Source organism: Neopelma chrysocephalum, unplaced genomic scaffold (genome assembly GCF_003984885.1).
Source record: "Neopelma chrysocephalum unplaced genomic scaffold, ASM398488v2 Primary Assembly neopelma1_45, whole genome shotgun sequence".
Classification (NCBI taxonomy): Eukaryota; Metazoa; Chordata; class Aves; order Passeriformes; family Pipridae; genus Neopelma; species Neopelma chrysocephalum.
In genome coordinates this window covers 11,199,384-11,219,771 of record NW_020897704.1, presented here as the reverse complement: position 1 = coordinate 11,219,771, position 20,388 = coordinate 11,199,384, and the positions used below count along the sequence as shown (strand labels likewise).

General features: G+C 41.5%; 1 protein-coding gene across 5 annotated transcripts in view; it reads left to right on the top strand.

Annotated features, from left to right (window-relative positions):
• LHFPL3 (LHFPL tetraspan subfamily member 3) overlaps window positions 1-20,388 on the top strand; it is a 255,426-nt gene that overhangs the window by 173,822 nt on the left and 61,216 nt on the right. For all 5 annotated transcript variants that reach the window (XM_027679375.1, XM_027679377.1, XM_027679376.1 and 2 more), the window contains exon 2: window positions 743-979. In XM_027679375.1, coding sequence (XP_027535176.1) covers window positions 743-979 — 237 coding nt within the window. The remainder of the gene's footprint in view (window positions 1-742; window positions 980-20,388) is intronic.

Here is a 20,388-nt window from a genome sequence, read left to right as displayed (position 1 = left end):
TTGCCCCTGCCCAGCAGAGCTGGTGATCAGTGTTGGCTGTCTTTCCATGCAGGTAAAGGCTTTTTGTTTCTCTTGGTGTTAAAGGGATCAGCGCTTTTTTGTGTTTGAGACGTCATGGGCTGGCTCCACAGGTAAACCAGATCAGAAGCTCACAGCAATGTTGATACCTTATTTTTCCTAGCAGAACAATGTCATTAGTTGTGTTTTGAGGAGCACAATTTTTATGCGTAAAACATATTTCAGTTAAAGGGGTACTGCCAACTGACAAGAAAAAAATCACTTTGTATTACCTATGTGTGTTACGAGCACTTAGAGTACAAGAAATGATAGGTAGTTTTTTTCCTCTGTTTTAACTTGGTTGGTTTGTTTGACCCCTTGACAGTAACCTGGTGTTTTCTTTGCCCTTTTTCCATTTTGCCCTTTTGTTTTTGTGTGATCTTTTCATATTAAAATGAAGAAATCGATCTCACCAGGAAAATGTGATTGTAGTGATACAAAATCTAACCAGGGACTCTGGATGTAACAGGTTTTTTTAAGCAAGGTGTGCAATTGATACTGTATCTCAGGTTTTTGTATTAAATACTTAATCACACCATGTAATTCTGTGACTTGCTTTTTAGTAGCCTAGCTTTGAAGCTCAGAATGAAAAAGTGCATTGCTTTAATGATAACTGTGTAGGTTCTCATCAAAATGAAAGTTTCGTCTCATTATCCCATTGTTCTCCTTTTCTTTTTTCTCCAAGCTGCCTGTCTCGTCCTGGGTTGTATGATTTTTCCTGATGGCTGGGATTCAGATGAGGTAAAACGGATGTGTGGTGAAAAGACAGACAAGTACACGCTGGGGGCTTGTTCAGTCCGCTGGGCATATATCCTGGCAATTATTGGAATCTTGGATGCCCTGATCCTCTCATTTCTGGCATTTGTGCTTGGAAACAGACAAGACAGCTTGCTAGCAGAGGAGCTCAAGTTGGAAAACAAAGGTAGGACTGCTTTAGAAACACTATTGTTGGGTGGCCTTGAGGGCAATTGCTTAAAAACCATTATCAGTTTCATTTTATTTTATGCTTAAAAGTTGGCATGCTAGCTTACTTCCTACATTGCTGGGAAAGAATAAATGCAAGAGGCAAGAGGAAGTTTTGGTTTTCAGCCTCCAAAAATCTAAGAAAGCTTGAAATTGCCATAATTGCTGCACTATGCATGACTTAGCTTTTAGAGCTATAGATGGGATGTATTGTGTTACTCACTTTTACAGTATTTCATTACCATTTAAGTTTCACTGTCTCCATCTTTTTCTGTACCCCATGCAAGATTTGTTCATTTAGTTCCTTTAGGATTTTGCATTGTAATATGAATGTCTGTGATATGGCATATTTGTTAGCACAGTATATAGTAAGGAGGGAGTGCTGGGGACTGGCAATGAGATGTGTAATGGAACTGCCTATAATGCAAAGCACCAGTGGACTAAGGATCAGAGCCAGGAAAGAAGAAGACTCCTAGTTCTTGTTTGATTGTGTTGCTTTGAGCTCACTAGTCAGCTCATGGGAATCTAGGATGGTGTAGTAATTGAATATTCATGCAGTGCATTGGGGATAAAACACACTTCTAGATTAAGAACATGAAACTGGCTTGGACCAGTAGTATTTCACACAGTTGTGAGAAGAGAGATGTTTTTTGGGGTGTGCAAGCTTGGCTTATTTCTGCAGCCCCTTCCCCTTGTGCTTCCCCAGCATCCCAGCTGAGTATCTGATGTGATAGATACCACAGAGGCCACGTCCCTGCCTTGCCTTTTTAATGGACCTGTTGTCCCTGGATCTGTCTAATCCCTTCTAAACCTGCTGATATTGTCAGCTTCTCCAGCACTGCGTGGCTGAAGCTCAGTACTGACTGCTAAAGAAGTACTTTCTTTTATCTGTTTCAAATTGATCCCCTGCTAGTTTCACTGGCTGTCTCCAAGTGCAGGATTCTGCATTCAACTCATCCACCACCTTTGTAATTTTGTAGGCTGCTTCTAATAATAGCAGAGATATTAGGAGCCTTTCACCACCAGATTAGAAATCAAAAGCTGTTTGGCAGCCTGTGTCATACAAAAATAGCTGGTCTCAGTCCTGCTCCAGAAGGACCATTATCTGTATACCTGACAGCACCAGCACAGAGGCCCCTGCTTGCTGGATTGCAGTCAGCACCCTCAGCCTAAAAATATATGGACTTGAAGATCAAACTTCATGCACTATTCCAGACCTGGGTGGAGTATACTAATATTGTGGGTTTAGGAGAGTGTATGTCACTTGCAATTGCATGTGTACATCTGTTCTGCAGGTAAACTGAGGGCATCGGTTTCAAGGACTGCCCCTGTGGCCCTTCTGTAAGGATAATATTCATCTGCACTTGAAAATTAAAATACTTACCAGAAGGGCATTCACAGCTATGTCACAAGTACTTTTGGCATCGCCGTTGTGTCTGATTTGTCTACACCATACAGAGCTCATGTACACAACAACTACTTGTATCAAAGAAACTCATCTCTTTTGGCAGCTTGTGAGAAAAAACAGCTTCTGGAGCCTCATCACCTCTCACATCGCTGGCACAGGGCCTTGCCAGAACATTTGCTCCTCAGCGTGTCGGAAAAAATCATTCAGCAGCTCAAGTTCCTTGGATTAAACACAGAAACATACCACACCACTGGGTTCAAGGCAAACCAGAAGTCAACAAAAAGGGACCTACCCCACTTTCCCCTTCACAGTCAAGCCTAATGATCACCACTTTTTAAATTGTTTTTCAAATTAAAAGAAAAAGGGTGAATTTGACTTCTAAAAAGGACATTCTCCCCTCTCTTTCATGAAAAGCTTCTGCTAAGCAGCAGCAGTGCAAGTCTAAATCCCCTTGCAGCCCCCCAGCATTTCCCCATCTGCATATGTTGCCGCCAGGCAGAGCCCCAGCCCTGAACACACATGTAGGCTTTGACACTTACCCCATAAACTGCGTCCCCTTGTCCCCTTGCAGGTTAAGAGATGGTGGAGAACTACTCATCAGCATTAGTCTACATGCAGAGTAGCCATGCATCTCTTGGAAATGGTCAGGATGCCAAAGTACTCACAAATGCAAATATCATTAGCATGCCTTCCATATAGACAAGAAGACTAAGGATATAAGCAATACTACTCTCAGCTTTCCAAGCTGCTCTTACAATGTGAAGTCAAAGTCCTTATAACAATTAGCCATGAATATTAGACATGCTCTCATCTTTTCTTCCCCCTCCTCATCTGCCTGAGAACTGCCTTCAAGCTTATGCTGTCTTCTGTTTCTGGATTAGTACATATGGATGAGGAACGTCCCTTTCTCAGGGAAGAATCCCTGTGCTGCTGGTGCCTTCCAGGCTCAAAAACTATGGCTGGATAGTCATGGCTGTCCACTGGGTGGGATCCCAGTGACTCCTTCCTCTTCATGGTGATGTTGGCATGGACATCCTGTAGCCAGTGATAAATAAAGTGTCCCCTTAAGGCAGAGTCGTGGCTCCATCATGGCTTTACAAGAGAATGCACCTGAGGAGCATTCAGCTCTGTACCTGAGAGGAACCTCTACTTGCCCTGTCAGCTCATCCTCTGCTGCTGGGACTTGGCCCTGTGCATGTAGATGACATTATGCAGTAGCTCAGTAGGGGGTAAGATACAAATTAAGTCTGAGAGTCACAACAGTGTTCATTTATGTGGAAAAAACTTCAAGGACAAGAAATTACTAGGCAATGATCAGACATCTGGGCAGTTGTTTTCTTAATCATGTAATAGTTCTGTCGGGAGACTTTGATGAAAATCAGCTCCCACAGGCTCATTAATGGGAGTCTGTGGTAGCTGAGCAAGTACCTGTTTCTGAGCATTGGTGGCAAAGAAACAGTTAAATGTATATGGAAAACATATACAGGATGGTAAAAATGTGAGAAGATGCCTGAAAAAGAAAAAGCTGTGCTTCTCTGTGTACTTACCATGCTGAATTGTCCGCCTGCTCTGTGCTTTTAAAGCCCACAGTTCTGTATATTTACCTAGGTTCATGAATGCTTGTAGGTAAGGAATTTGACTGCTAAAATTAGTCATGGAAGAAGATGGCTGTATTTTTGCCATAAATGAAAGTTTGCTTTTTTCACTACATGATAAAAATAGTACTTACTCATTTCTTAATTTCTTCGGTGTGAGAGTAAACTACCATGCGGCTTTCACATCTGAGAAATATAACTCAAGTTTGACAGACTTTCTTCGGGTTATAGTCTATTTAAAGCAGTTTCCCAATCATGCAAATTTTACACAATAATACATCACTTTTTTCTTTTAAAAACTGCCTTTTGAAGAAAAAAATGTATTTATAGAAAGACTTTCCCATTATCTTTATGCCATTAGCAAAAGGAGGAGAGAGATCAGTATTGCGTGGTTTTCTTTAATTTATAGGAACTAATGGTTATAATGTAAAGGCCTGTATGTCATTAAACTAATGGCATGCAGGGTGATAACAAATATAGTTAGAATTCATCTTAGCTTTAAGCTTCCTCAACACCGTTTTGAGTGAGCCATCAACATCAGGCATAAACCTTGATGTGTTGTGCAATTACATGATTTAACATTTTGAACTGTAATGTCTTAATGTCATAAAATAAAGTTCTGGCCAAAGGGTGAGGACTCCAAATGAGAAGTTTCCAAAAGAAATTGTGAATGCAAGGCAGTTACATTTATGGTAGAAAGTGTTAATATGGTCTGCATCATGAGTGATAAATACAAGAGCATTCAGAAGACACTATCCTGTAAGTAGTATCAGTCAGAGCAGGTGGATGATGCGCTTTGTGAATAGTTGTGGCTTTTCTAATGGACAGAACAGCTTCACAAGCTGTTTATGTTTAACATTTGACTCATCTTTGGGGCCCATATGGTCACAAATATTTACACTAAAAATTTCCAGGAGTTACAAGCTTAGAGCTGAAATAAATAAAAGGAGCTGGGAGATAAAATATTTGAGGGATTCATCTACTTTGCACTGATTGCAACTTACATGGACTCAGACTACACCACATCTCACCCAACAGCCACATTGCACCGAGCTCATCACAGAGCTGAGTGCAGGGTGCCCAACCCAGGACTTGCCAGTTGCTTGACATTTATACCTTAATTTCTCTCCAGGATGTAGAAGGCTGGCTCCATACATCTGCCCGAGCTGCAGGCACTGCTGAGTAAACATGAAAAAGACAGAAACTTAGGGAATGTGCTTTCTTGGTAACAAAGTAAAATAAAAAAAAAATAGTAGTATTGCATGGAGATTTTCACACCTTTGGCTAAAGAATCATCTTCTGTAAACAGGAATAGCCTAACCACAGAATCACTGCTGCAACAGAAAACCTTCTGCAAAAGCCCTAGTTTCTGAAGCTGAGTGACAGGAGGCCAGCAGCTCACCTGTCCCATGGAGGGACAACATGACAGGGTGCACATCAGCTGTCATTCTTCAAAAGGAAAATAGCTCAAGTCACAAGGCATGTGCAAACCACTGCAAAATTGCAAAGCGCTGCTTATCAGCATGTAGTTCACATGGCATGAATGCACAAACATTCAGGGCAACTTGTTCAAAATTAGGTAAATAAACATGAATATTGATACCCAATTTAAGTTTTCCCGTATAGCTACAATGCATAAAAGAATTACCATCAGCCCCAGTAGTGATAAGGAGCACAAAGCCAGGCAGAACAACATGTATACCCTTGTATACTCATGTTCTCTGTCTGATATAATTGTATAGTCCCTTTTTTGTAAAGATCTATGCCCACAACTCCTCAAGAAACATAAGAAGTCAGTGTGTGCATGTTTTTGTTTCAGTTAGCATGTACATTACAAAAATAAAGTATTGAAATACCCTCCTTTTCAAAGGAAAAATCAGACTCTTCTTTGAATCTCACAGTAGTGGGTTCCATGTTGGAAGTTCCTGGCCCTCTTTCTAGCTTCAAAACATGATCCTGTGCCATGTCAGCCAAGAATGAAGTTTTACCACAGCTGTGAAGAGCTGACATGCTCTCTTTCAGCTTCAACCAATAAATGGCTTATCTATCATACCACCACTGCAATTAGATCCACTTGTTCATTTCATTGTTCAATTATAATCCATTTTCCTTCAGGTATCACCTTCGCAATGAGCTACAAGGAGCTCTGAGTAAAAGAACAGTAGGCAAGTAGTACAAGACATACTTCATCTAAAAACAACTTGAAGCCAAACTAACAGATTTTTTTATACATTTCCCCCCTTAAATTTTCTTCTTTAAATATTGGCAACCATTTGCCCGTGATTTCAACTATATAAATAATATTCTAAAAAAAAAAATAAGATAAACATGGAGATTTCATTGTGTTTCACATCAGAGAGAACTTAATCTCTGCAGAATGAAGATAGTCATAGCACTGCTGTAGGATGTGTGCCCACAGTAGGAAGTTTCATTCAAGGAGTATATGAACAGCAATTGGAGCAAATACAGAATCTTCTTTTGCAGTGTCTTAGAGTCATACACTCTTTTGCCCAGTGTATGTTGGATTCTGTCCCATGACACAGAACAGCTCCAGACAGAGAATTTTTGGCTCCCCCTTCACAGCAGTCTACAATATGTTGTGTAGGACACTGATCTTCTGCCTGCCTTGGTTTGAGGATGTTCTCTCCTTAAGTTGAATGTTCTCAGATTCCAGCTGTGATCTCTAACAACGAAGTATTTTGGAGGTTTTAGTAGAAACTGAAGGGAAGAAATGGGGAAGTGAGACCAGAAGTCAGGGTTCTTTGATACAGACTTACAAGACAATTCCAGGTCTTCCTTTTGAAAATGTCTACCTTTGTGTTTACAAGCATGTGAGAAGCACGTTCATATGTATGCAAGAAGCTACTTAGATTTTTTGGTTGGTATTGAGCGGCAGTAAGGCAAAAGCATGGGAACAGTGTTCAGAATAGCTGATTCCTGATTCTCTTACTGGATCTATCATTTGATTTTTTCATTTCTCTGTGTTTTAAATGGGGAGGAATGAGACTGACTTTGTTGATAAGATATGTTGTGGTTCAGTGATGAAAGATGAATTAGAAAAGGCAAGTGATGGTGGAATTATTATTAATGTATGTATTCCAAGACTAAGCCCTTATAAAAGTATTTTATCAAGAAAATACTTTACCAATATGCTAAATGATGATACTCTTAAGGGGAAGCAAATGAGACATCAAAACTAAAAGTCGAAAGCTGATTAAAATACCTTATTAAATAAAGGTCAATCTTTCAGTAGTGCTGATTGATACATCAGCTGATCCAACAGTTCCTTTACAGCTCTACTTTCTATAATGAGAAAGTAAAATTAGTCCTAAACATATGCATTAATTACTTAGCTAAGGAAGTTGGAGACCATGAATAAAGAGTCCTAGTTCCCCACTGATTAATGAAGGAAAAACATAGTGAACTGCTCTCTGTGTCATAGAAAGATGTATCCCACTTGCTGTGACCCTCTGTAAGGAGTCTCATGCAATAGCTCAGTTAAAGAAATTATCATTCCATTTAATGAGCTCATAATATGAGGGACTTAAAGGATAGGAACCTAAAGGCAAGCTGGTAGCAAAAAAAGGCAGCCTCAAAAAGTTCTTCTTAAAAACGATATAGGTAACTCAATGCATTACATGGGCTCTGTGCTCAGCTGAAAAGTTCTGTGGCACAGCAAGCCACAGCAGGGTTGAGTGTTACAAAGCAGCGTGGGATGATGCATGGGAATGAGGAATAAAGTCATTAGACAGTGCTGCTACAAGCCACCAACAAATCTCCAGACTGGTCACGACAAGTCCGTAATGAACCTGGACAGATCTGGAGACCTGTGTTGTTAACTTAAAAGGAAGTCTATGCCCTGTTACAAGTAAGACTGTATTTACTGAGCTAAAAGGCAACAACTTGACTGTACCGTCACTAGAGGTTGCATTAGAAATTATGTTTTGAACTTTGAACAAAAAAATCAGAGATATTTCACAATACATAGAAATAGAAAAGGGAAGTAGCTGGCACATATTTCGTTCCAGGTAGGGCTAGTCATGCAGAAAGATTATAATAATACCCCACTATCCCTCTTCCTTGCTGACAGGAACCATGTTTGTAAGAGGAATATCAGAGAATGGGAGAGCTCATGACTCAGCTGCTCTTGCAAAAATGTTTTTTGACAAAGTGTTCATGCAGACGAAATAACGAAGGCAGGGTTGTGCCAAGAATCTGGACTATGACTGGGAACAGCTGATCTAGAGGACATTTCTGCTGCCCAGTCCAGCATATCATTTCCAAGAGCTGTCTGGGCTTTCCATATGTTCCTACCAACCCTAATGGCTTGGCCTCACACACAGAGGAAGCCTTGCTTGGACTGAAGGTTAGAGTTGTGCTCTGCTGAGGTCTTTGTCTGTTGACTTTGATATGTCTGTACAGTTTTTCTCAATAGAATACCAGAGCTGTAATTGTTCCTTCTTGAAGCAAGTTCCAGTAATTTTTTTTGAAATCTTTGTCATTATTTTAAAAGTCATTATTTTCAATATCTCATTCCACTGTGAATTTGTTGAGACTTTTTTCAGCAGTTTCATGATGCTAGAATAATTTTCTATCTGCAAACACCTGAAAATAAATGCAGGTAAGCACTCCCTTTCTGGGCTTAGAGTCAGCTGAAACAAAGACTCTTGTCAGTAGCTTTAGAATAAAGGAGCTATCAAAAAATCCAGATGAAAGGAAAGCAAACAGCCCTGTTCCCCAAACTGATATTCAATGAGACATTTAAGTCATACCTAATGAGATATTTGAGACATCTGGCTCTTCCTGCTTTCTGTTACAGGTACAACTTACTACAGTAACAGGTAGAAGTTGGCCTGTTAGGTGCTGACAGTGTAGATTTTTTTAGCCAGTTATTATTATATGGTTTTAGTCTGAAACCTTGAAACTGTTCATGTTATTTCCAGACCAGTTAAAGAGTTAATCTGGACTTTCTCTTGAGTCTCTCATCTTCTCCTGAATAACAAGCTTGGTGGACTCCAGTTTGTTGTTCTCACTGAGCTCTCCCTGGATGCCTGGAAAGCCCGGCCCTGGCACAGGACCAGACTAGGGCACATATATATTTTAGTTCCTTGGCTCTGGAATGACCCTGCCTCGCACAAGGTTGCTTGGACTGAAAGTTAGAGTTGTGCTCTGCTGAGGTCTTTGTTGACTTTGATATGTCTGTACACTTTTTCTCGATAGAATACCAGAAAACAAAGCAAAAGAGAAAACAGGAATATCCATGAGTAATGCTCTCAAGATTTCTGTAGGTGTGTACTAACTTCAGTTGCTAGAAATGTACACAATATAAAACAAGTGAAATTATGATACAAAGATATTTTAACAAAGTTTTTCCCATGTCTTATACCTGGAGGACATTTTTTTCTTAATTCATGTTTTTTAAAAAAGTATTTTATTCATATTACGTGGCCCATGTTATTATGTTTAATGTTTCAGACATTTGGCATGTAAGTACTCCAGCTGTCAGAAATATTTTTATGCACCTAATTCAAGGGCATTTAGCATGAAATGTACCCAACAGACATGGTAAAACTGAAAGTAGATGTTTACTTGCAATCCCGTTTGATTAAGTGTATTTACAACACCACAGCACATTTGATTTTACAAACCACCTTCACCCTAGTTTTGTAAATCTGAAAATCTTCAGGATGATAATGAGCTGGAATGAGGACGTCATTGCACAACATTATTCATCTTAAAACCCTCTTTTATCTCCATGCATTTGCACTCTTGTAGGTGACAGCATATGACATAAGACAGACCCTCATCCCTACATGCTATTTCCCTCAGTTCCTGACTTCTGATGTTCCCAACTGATTCTCTCCTAATCACAGGGTGTATTGTTCCTCTCTACCACGTGTGTGTTGAAATCAAAACTCACTGGTTTTTATATGACTTTGTGCCTGATAGAGGCTGAAAGGATCAACATGGCCATCTAAACTTCTCTCCAGTATCACACAGGCTGTAGGATGGCCTGAGTCCCCTCTAGCTGTGTAAAATGTGGAATCAGAGCTGGACACTGTTCCAGGAGCTGTTCTGACTGCTGTGCCCACAGGTGTTACCACCCCTGTGCTTCTGCTCAGTATTTCCTCTTCTGCAGCCAAGACATTCAGTAGCCATTCTGTCTGCAGCACCGCTCCAGCCCGTGCTCAGCTGGCTTTCCACATGTTCTCTCAGTGTGGGTCTATGTTTCTTACTCCTTGGTGTATCATTTTGCATCTGACCATGCCTACAGAATGAGCCATTTGGCAACACACATGAAGATTTCCTTGGTCCTCTTCACAACAGCATCTGAGAGAGAAAATGGACATTGCCACTGGCTCACAGAAATACAGAGAAAATCCGGATGTTGTAAGTCTATCTCCTTCTTCCTCAGTAGGAGATGAGAAGATGTGAAGATGAGGATGCCAGGAGCCACCTTCTTTATTTTCTACATATGTGCTGAATTCAGACACAGAAGCACACCAACATAAGCCCAGTTGTAGGAACTAACAGTGTCAGGGCATTTTGTGCCTCCTGTAACTCTGTTTTCCTTCCGCACTCTTCCAGGGTTTTATAACCTCTCACTCCTTTGGATAGTTCAGTCAATAAAGGTAGGTCTTTGCCACATGAACACTGTCTGGTACAGCCAGAGACCCTGAATGCCCTGTAGAGTCTAACAGGTGGACAACTCAGGTGGACAATCTTGAAATACTGAATAAATCCAGTAAATCCAGCATTGCTACCAGCAATTACATGCAAAGGTAGATATTTTCTGAGTTCCTGAACACAGAGGCACTAGCTGTTTAGCTGTACTTTTACATTTCTACCGTAACAATATATGTGAAAGATACATGCACAGTGGATAAGAATCGAGAAAAATAGCAGTTATGTAAATGCCTGCTGAAATGGATGCATCTGGAATCTCTACAGAGTACAGTAATTCTGTTATTTAATGGTTACTTCAAAAAGAGCACATTCAGAAGCCAAATTAGAGTGGTGTAACTAAAATGGACTCATTTTATGCAAAATGTTTACTACTGTTCTTTTTATTCTTAAGTAGATTATTGAACCAAAATCCTCAAATCTTTTCCACTTGGCATGTTCGACATGATTATGCACAGGAGAGAGGTGGGCTTCATCCTGTGAAATCAGTAAGAACTTTAGAAGGTGGGAGTAAATTTTAGCCATTAGAGTAATTCATACAATTTTTAAATGGTCATGAATCTTAATTATATGAGTCTTACTTATACTAATTCCCGAGCACAGAGTTTCAAACAATATTTTTCAATTGTTTTAATGTTTGATGTGTATCAAATACATCCACATTTCCTTTGAAGAACTATCATAGCACTCTGACAATAACAACTGGCTGATCCCTTGCAAATAAAACTGATAAAGCAATAAAGATCAGACACCATATATCCTGCAGAGACAAATATTGGTCTACTAGAGAAAGTGGAAGTGTGCTAGAAATCATTCAGCGTGCTTCAAATGTTAAGGAGCAGAAAACATTGTCAAAGAGTTGATTGGAAATTCAGTACAGAAGCCATGCTGGCAAAGTGTAAAAGTGCTGTACTTAGAGAAACAGTCACAAAAAGAGTGTTTGCATCCTTAGTAAAAATTCTAGATTTCACAACATGGAAAGAAGTAATGCCAAATGGGTAAAGAGCAACTTTGCTCTGGGAGAATAAGAATTTGTATCAGTGTTAAAGGGGAATTGCTGTGCCCTTTCACCCTGCAGCATCCTATTGTTGAATTTAAAATGATGGCTGAAAACCACTGAGCTTTCACTGCCATGTGGCCTCAGCACTTCCAAGCAGAGGCAGTAGCTGTCTAAAAAACAAAACTGCCCTCCTTTGTTCTGCCTCAGTTTTGTAAGTATGCTCCCTGCTGCTCTGTAGAGGTTAATTCTTAGCCCATATGGACAAAGATGACGTATTATTAAGTACAATAAATCTTCCCATATAACCATCAGCCCAGCTATTTTCCTGAAGGGGACTGACAAGCTTATCTTAAATAAATCCCTAAAAGGGCTCTGTGAAGTGATTAGAATTTGTATGTTTACAATGATGCCAGAAGATGAGCAGGTTTATACACTGATCAATCATTTATACATTAGTGAGCAGCTGACATCCGAGCCTGTGTCTGCTCATCTATCAAGCAGTTCTTACAAAGGTTAGAGGCAGTAAAGTTGTACTCAGACACAAATATAGGTATAAAAATGTTATAAAAATGCTAAGTACTGAGGATTACAGCATGAACTGATAGGATTTCATATTTCAGAGTAATTTCTATATAAGATCCTGATCACAAACAATTTGCCAAGGTGTCACCTTCTTCCCTAAGTCCAACCGAAGCTCATCCATTTCTTTTCAGTGCAGTTAATATGCCTGCAGATATATACAGATTATGTGCTCATCCAACATTAGTTTCAAAAACCTTCTTTGGACAGGGTAATATTGACCTTTGCCCTCTGTACTATGGGAAGTGTTTTCTGAAGAACAGCCTGGGAACCTCTGGAGAAGCTAGAGCTCCATGCGAAGAGGAAGTCCGAAGGCCGCTCTTCTTTGGGCTCTGGCTCGCATAGGGTGTCTACATCGGAAGGGACTAATTTTCCTAATTTCTAGGCAAAGGCTAGATCTGACTTAGTGAAGAAATATGAAGAGAAGTCCAGGGAGGGAAGTTCATGGTGCTGTGAGGTCCAGTAGGAAAAGAGCAACCAACAGCCTGAGTCTGGGTCCAGTTGGTTCACCTGAAAGGGTTAGTGGCATCTTCATATTATTTTCCTTTCCACCCAAATCCTTACTTAATGCCTACAGATGTAAGCACACGTTTTCAGCAGTGCCGTCCTCAGCTTCTGTGCTTATCACTTCACCAAGTGCCTTCTGTAGTGTGCTCTTACAAGCCTTAAAGCATAGGTGTCTGTACATGCAAGGGCATCAGGAACATGCAGGACCTTACCAAGCACTGGGAGCACAGGGGCGGTTACCATGGCAGGGAAATGGGGTGAGTACTGTGAGAGATCCTGGTGGCCAGTGACATTGGTCCCCTTTATGGCACACTATGTGCTACTTAGATTATTTTTTAATATTCTGGAACTACACCTAAAACCCATCGGGTTAGTTCAGCACCATCTATCCCCGCTAAAGCTGCACTGCATTCTGTCCCATTATTCTTCAGAATGTTCTCTAAAGCTCTGCATACCATTGAAATCACAGTTATCAGCCTTTGTTTGTCTAGACCCATAGTTAGGTTGTCTTCTGATGTAAATTAAGGTCCCCATCAAAAAAGTTGCAGAGAGAGGAAGTATATTTCTTTCAAACAAGACATTTTAATGAATAATATTAAACATTCATTTTTCTTCTTCTTTTTGGTTTCCTGGGCTGTGTCTCAGTTCTACCTTGGTTCTCCTTTATTCTTGTTTTTCCCTGTCTTTCTCCCCTCTCTTTTCACAGAGCATATCTTTATATCCAATCTGCTTAGAAAATATCTTTATTTGAATTTTATTTAAGACCTTCAGCTTTCATAAACCCAGTATTAGGTGTTTTCTCAATTTATGTTTTCATAATTATGGGGGAGGGGGGAAGATTGTATCATCATTTAAGCAGATGAAAACCAGAGTTAAAGGGACTTTTTTCCTGGATTTTTTTTTTAATCATCTATGTCTACTATTACTTTCTAAACATTAACAGTAAAAGTGTTGAAAATAGTATTGTCATTCTTAGGCTGCTTGAAAGAGGAGGTGAATGTTACCATATAATAAGTATATGTGGTCTGTTATAGCTATAGCCTGCTGCATTGACCAACTCCTTTTTTTTTTAACAGGAAAAGAATGCAGCAATTTATCACTTGTCCAGTCTAGTTAATGTTTTCTGCCTTTTTATAAGAGTGGAATTTGTGAACTGGCTAGCTTTGGCAGTTTGAGGTAGTTGGTACTTTTCATTTCTAGATCATTGACTCAAGTATAGCAGATATTTGACAAAAATTGACTGAAAACTGAATCTGGAGGATGACTGATGGCTGAAGTATGTAAGAAAGATTGGTTTCTGCTCAGCTGGCAGTAGACAAATGCCAATAACAAAAAAAAAAAAAAAAATACATATACCTTAACCCTATGCTGGTAAACATTCTAACTAGGGAGACTCAGAAATACAGAACATATGTACCTTTGGGGTAGACCCCTGGTGGCCTAGTGGTTAGCGTGCAGGACTTTCACTGCTGCGACCACGGGTTCAAATCCCGGTCTCTGGCCTGATGGAGGTCGTTAGCCCTGTGTGGCCATCCATCTATGAGAAGGACACTCTAAACAAACCTACGTCCTGAGGACCTCACTGCCATTGTCCAAGCTTGCTTGGCCCCGGCAGATGAACCTTAGGATTAAAGGGTGGGCTCAGTTCAGCGCAGGCTGTGTCTCACCTAAAAAATCCATTGCGCAGGCTGGAAAGGTAAAAGACCTTTCCCCAAATCTTCGTTCACGAAGATGGGCCATTATTTATGTACCTTTGGATGCCTTTGTCATTGGCTTGCTACCTATAGCTATCTTCTACCTACTTCTAGAATTGGAATTTACCTAGACATGCCTCTCAAATCTCTGAGCATTCGGTTGTCAGTATTGAATATGATGCACCCAAAAAGTGAGGTCCCTTCTGAACAGTGGTAATGGTTTGCTCCTGACAGGACTGTCCTTGCAGACTGGGCATGTGATGGAGATGGGTGCCATATAAATATGTCAGGAGAGAGCTGCTGCATTTTGGCAGGGCTGTGTGGGAGAGCCAAAGGTCAACTTTCCATGTCATGTGTCTTGGAAAGTACAGCAGTCTCTTGGCATTCCTGCTCTGCTTATCTGCCCATGTGTTTATCAATCCCCTTCTCTAATAACTTTTAAACCCATTGTCCAATTTCAACAAAATTTAACAAAGGCTAACATCACAAAAATATAAAACTCCCAGAAGTGTTTTGAAGATTAATGGCTGAATTAAAAAATTAGCCAGTGATTTTACTAAAGGAAAGCCAAGAAGGAGATTCAGCTCTTTACAGCACTTAGTTAATGAAGTTAGCACAAATCTTATTTCAGATATGCCTCCTTTCCTGCCTTTTCTGGATCATCTCTCATGCTAAATTAAGTAGGTAGAGTGCATGGAAAACATGGCAAGTATTTCTATACGTGGATCTGTATATAAATATATATCTATGTATACAAAAGTGTAGGGAAAGTGGAGTAAAGCCAAGAATCCTGTAGGAAAGAGGCTGTAAGAGACATTTGGGGCATTTGGGAAGCATGGGAGTTTGGAAATGTCTGGGGCATGAAGGGAGTTGGAAGTACTGGTGAGGGATCTGAGGACATGAGAAAGATGAGAATTATAGACAGAAGGTGCAGGAGTGCAAGAGGAAAAAGGGCATTGCTGTGGAGGTATCATGGGGCCGTGACAAAGGACCTGGGTCATTGAACTCTGGCCATGGAAGAGAAGGAGGACACATGCTATTCATTGAAAGTCAGGCACTGATTCCTTGTACCACTCACGCAACATTAGACTTATTTAAAGCTGACCAATAAAAAGGTCATTCGAGTATCTAAATAACTCACAAGGTATTTAATGAAATAATTCAGTTTGACTTTAGGGAAAGTGATACAATGGGAAGTCATGGGAACTCCATTTTTCAATAGAAACTGTAAAAACTCTGTTTCAGTTCATCCCAAAACTATTTTTTCCACCGCTTGCTTCAGCCATTGAACTGAAAAATTGGCTATTTACCTAACAGTTATGCTTTAAAATATTTGTAATGGAAGCATGGCCAGTACCTTTCACTCAGAGCTTTGGTGTGGGGGCAGCTCACAAAACGTGCCAGGGAACTGGCACTGCCTGTTAAATTCTGGCTGATAAGATCTCTGGCTGTGCTTCAGAGAATTTGTTCCCTTGTTCAGATGAAGATAAACAAAGTAGAACCAACCGACCTGCCTCTGCTGATGATAATCTTCCTAGGAGATATTATCATTTCAGCAGCTGCTGTAAGAAACTTTTCTGAAGGTTGGTGCATACAAAATAACCAATTTTCATCTACAGATTATGGTTCCAATGTGCCAAGTGCTACCAGGGCTTAAGATACCACATTTGTGAGATGCAGTCTACAATACTGATTAAAGACATGATGTTTGCTGCAGCTGACTAAGTGAATCGACCACGGGCCATGTCTAGGGAACTACCTCTTGTTTCCAGAAAATAGATAATATCTATTTCTAATGACCAATAGGCAAGCAGTGCCCACAGTATAAGTGGTTTGTAGATAAGCAAAGAGCTATATTCAAAAACCCTGTCAATCAACACTTTACAGCAATTTGCTTTAAAGAAAAGAAGATGAAGAGCTGGTCTAGGAAATTCAGTGTTTTGAAGATGCAGCATTTCTCTTGTTATGGCTGAGGAAAATGGGGGATAAAAGCTTGTGCTGTTAGCATGCAGCTTTGCTGGCACTGCTCCAGGGTGTGCTGGCAGGCCTAAGTCACCTTTTAGTCTGAACCCAGACCCAGCACCTCCAACAGACAGTGTGGGGCATGAATAGGCTTTTGTCAGTGGAGTGGGCCTCCAGGATAAACCAACATCACCTGATTTCTTCTGCAGCTGCAACAAACTACTTCAACCCTGTAAGATTTGAATCAACTCTGTAATCTTGGTTATAACAAAACTGTGAAGACAGGTTTTTTCTCCTGAAACAAAAAACCTCACTGTCCTCTGTCCAGCTGACCAGACCTAGAGATTGACCCAGAGTTAGATTATAACTCCTGGTTCAAAGCACTTAAAAAAAAAAATTAACAGAATGCAAAGTTATTGGTACCTAAGGGAAAAGTCTTCTTAATTCAACTAATTCACATGCTGAAACAGTTTTAGAAGAGCATTTGATACATCTAAACTTGGCCTGTAGCAGCATATTCTTCCATGCACGTGACTTCCTGGGATCTTGCAGCAGCGCTGTGGACACGTGGTGGGGTTTGGAGATGCTGGCCCTTGAGGGACACTCTTGCTCCAGGCCTGGAGTCAGCTGCAGCAGGATGGCTCCATACCAGCACCAAGCCCAGATGCAACGCACGTCAGCACAGCTTTGAGCTGACACAGCCGTATTGGGTTTAGGACTCAGCTAATATCCGCACAGCACCTTGTGCCAAGTGAATGTGCTTTGAGCTGCTGGTTTGGTCTCTGCATTCCAATTCCTCTGTGTTTTTTCCTCTGGATATTGCTGAGATGCTGTTTCACAGAATCATAGAACAGCAGAATTCTTTAGTTTGGAAGAGACTTCTAAGATCATTGAGTCCAACCATTAACCCAGCACTGCCAAGTCCACCACTAAACCATGCTCCCAAGTGCCACATCCACACATCTTTTAAATACCTCCAGGGATGGTGATTCAGCCACTGCCCTGGACAGACTGTTCCAGTTCTTCACAACCTTTTCTGTGAAGAAATTTTTCCTAATACCCAATCCAAACCTTCCCTGGTGCAACTTGGTGGATAACAGGACAACCAATGGGCCAAACTCTGGGGAGAAGCTGGTTGGGAATGCATCTTCCATTGAATATGCACTCTTTCCCACACAGTCACTAGCATAGACATTTCCTTTATTCATTTAATATCTCCCTATTTATATTTGGAAAGGAATATTTTGAATATTTTTATCTTTGGCCATATGTATATCACTTAATGTAACACAGTGCACAGATCCCAGAGCTCACAGTAGCCCACACAAGGCAGAGCCTGGCTCAGGTCTTCACAATCTTGTAGCTGCATTATTTGCAGTTCTCGCTAAGCTAAGAAACCCAGTTGACATGCATGATTTGTGGGCTCAAGGGGAGAATTAACCTCCTGTTACAGCTGCATCCCCCCTTTCAGACACAGGCAGATGCACAGGGACCTCTGAGTTGTGTTATTTTGTGATGAAGAAACACCAAGTATCCCCCAGCATCACTACCCAGTCTACCTCTTGGAGAGCTTGTCTAGCCCTCTGCAATCAAAAGAAATACATTTAGGGGCTGGAAAGGGAGAAATAATTCAGTGCTGGAATAACTACAGTTGGCTGGAGTCAAAATGAGCACTGTGTTTTTGCTGAAAAGCACACAAAAAGCAGAACAGGAGGAGGCTGGAATAAGTCCTTGCCTTGAGGCTAGAGTAGGAGGAGTGGGCAGTCAAAACACTGTTTCCATTTCTGGAACTTTGGACAAAGCACATAGCTGCTCTGTGCCTCAGTTTCCTGCCCATTCTGCAGAGGCTCCAGCACTATTTGCTTGCCGCCAGCATCTTCTGCAAGGATTTTTCAACTAACACTTCTGAAACGGTTAGAGCTGCTCTTGAGTTAGATACAATGGAAGTGTGTATTACTGTAAAAAACAATTTGTTAAAAATAACTCATCAAATTGAGGAAGTTGAAGGGAGGTGCTGTTTTGTTCAAACAATTTAAGGGAGAGCTAAAGAGAGAACAGCACAAATCTTGTCCTGCTCAGAAGGACAAGGCCAAGAACTGCAGGTGCCATGTCTGCATGGCGTGGCTGTACATCTCAAACTGACCAACGTTTTTCTGGCAAGCACAGAGGTGAGGTGTGTCTATATATAGCAAGCAGGACAGGATGTGATGGGAAGATGATGCTGCTGGGGGGACAGGGTGACACCTGCTCCTCGTGGTGCTGAGCAGCTCAGCAGGAGCTGCCGTGCTCCTGGCTGCCAGGCAGAATCCAGCCGGGGCTGAGTGCTGCTCTCATTAATGCCACGCTTTCATTAATGCTGTGCCAGGCTCCTCTGCACTCTGGTCAGCTCAGGGCTTTTCCTTTTCCACTTATGCAAGCAGCAACCCCTGACTCTGTACTGCACAGGGAAAATGTGTCTCATCGATCAGTGGGTTCAGCAGGACTCGTCCGTGTCGAGTGACTGCCATGGGAAACTTCAGCTGCCATAGCAACTGTTCTGGGTGAACTGCTGGAGATCAGCAGTAAGAAGCATTCACCAGTATTGGTACACACAAATAAAACTCATGCCATTGCTTTGATATCTCAGTCTTTGTTTGCTACAAGCATTCATCTCAGTGATCAGCTAACACACAGCAAATTCCAGGAAAGTCCAACCAAAAAGTTGCACATCATACACAGGTTTTCTGTTCACATTAGTTAGGAATCCGTGGGGTTTCTTTCTCTTTTCTCCAAAAATTTCAGATATTTGATCAGGAAGAAGAAAAACACACCACATGAAATTAGGAACCATATTCCAAAACAAATAAGAACAGCGAGCAGAATACGGAGCAGCTCAGAGTGGCACAAGCAGAGAGAACAAGCAGGTTGAACTGCAAACAGCAAATGTGAGGAAATCAAAACCCATTACCACAGAAATCACCAGCAGTTTTCCAGTCAGCATTTGGTCCAAATCGGTTTGTCGGGGAGAAAAATGACTGGGCTTCTCCAGGAGCAGCCATTTCTGCCCCCAGATCAGTTAGGGATGAAGTTGCAACATGCTGTTGAGCACCAGCATCTACCATCACCCCACTACTGCCCAGACCACTTTGGCCAAGAGCTGGATAGTCCAGCTCTGTCTTCAGCAGATTGGTCTTTCTGTGATCGTGACACTGTTATGATAAAGGAAGTGAATAACGTGAAAAATGTTGCCCTATCCGTCAGGAGGTACCTCCACTTTATATTGGGTTTGTGTGGCAAGGTTTTGGTAGCAGGGGGCCTGCAGGGGTGACTTGAGTGCCTTCTGTGGGAGGCTGCCAGAAGCTTCCCCCATGTCTAATGGAGCCAATGCCAGCCAGCTCCAGGACGGACCCACTGCTGGCCAAGGCTGAGCCCATCAGTGACAGTGGTAGCACCTCTGGGATAGGGACCCCCATGGAAGGGACCCACACTGGAGCAGTTTGTAAAGAGCTGCAGCCTGTGGGAAGGACCCACACTGGAGAAGTTCATGAAGGACTGTCTGCCATGGGAGGGACTCCATGTTGGAGCAGGGGAAGAGTGTGAGGAATGCTCCCCCTGCAGAGTAAGGAGTGGCAGAGACATGGGATAAACTGACCACAACCTCCATTCCCTGTCCCACTGCACCTCTGGTGGGGAGGAGGTAGAGAATTCAGGAGTGAAGCTGAGCCCAGGAAGAAGGGAGGGGTGGAGTGAAGGTGTTTTAAGACTGGGTTTATTTCTTACTATCCTACTCTGAATTGATTGTTAATAAATTAAACTAATTTCCTGAGTCAAGTCTATTTTGCCCATGATGGTAACTGGTGACTGATCTCTCCCTGTCCTTACATTAACCCATGAGCCGTTTGTTATATTTTCTCTCCCCTGTCCAGCTGGGGATGGGAGTGATAGAGCAGCTTTAGTGGG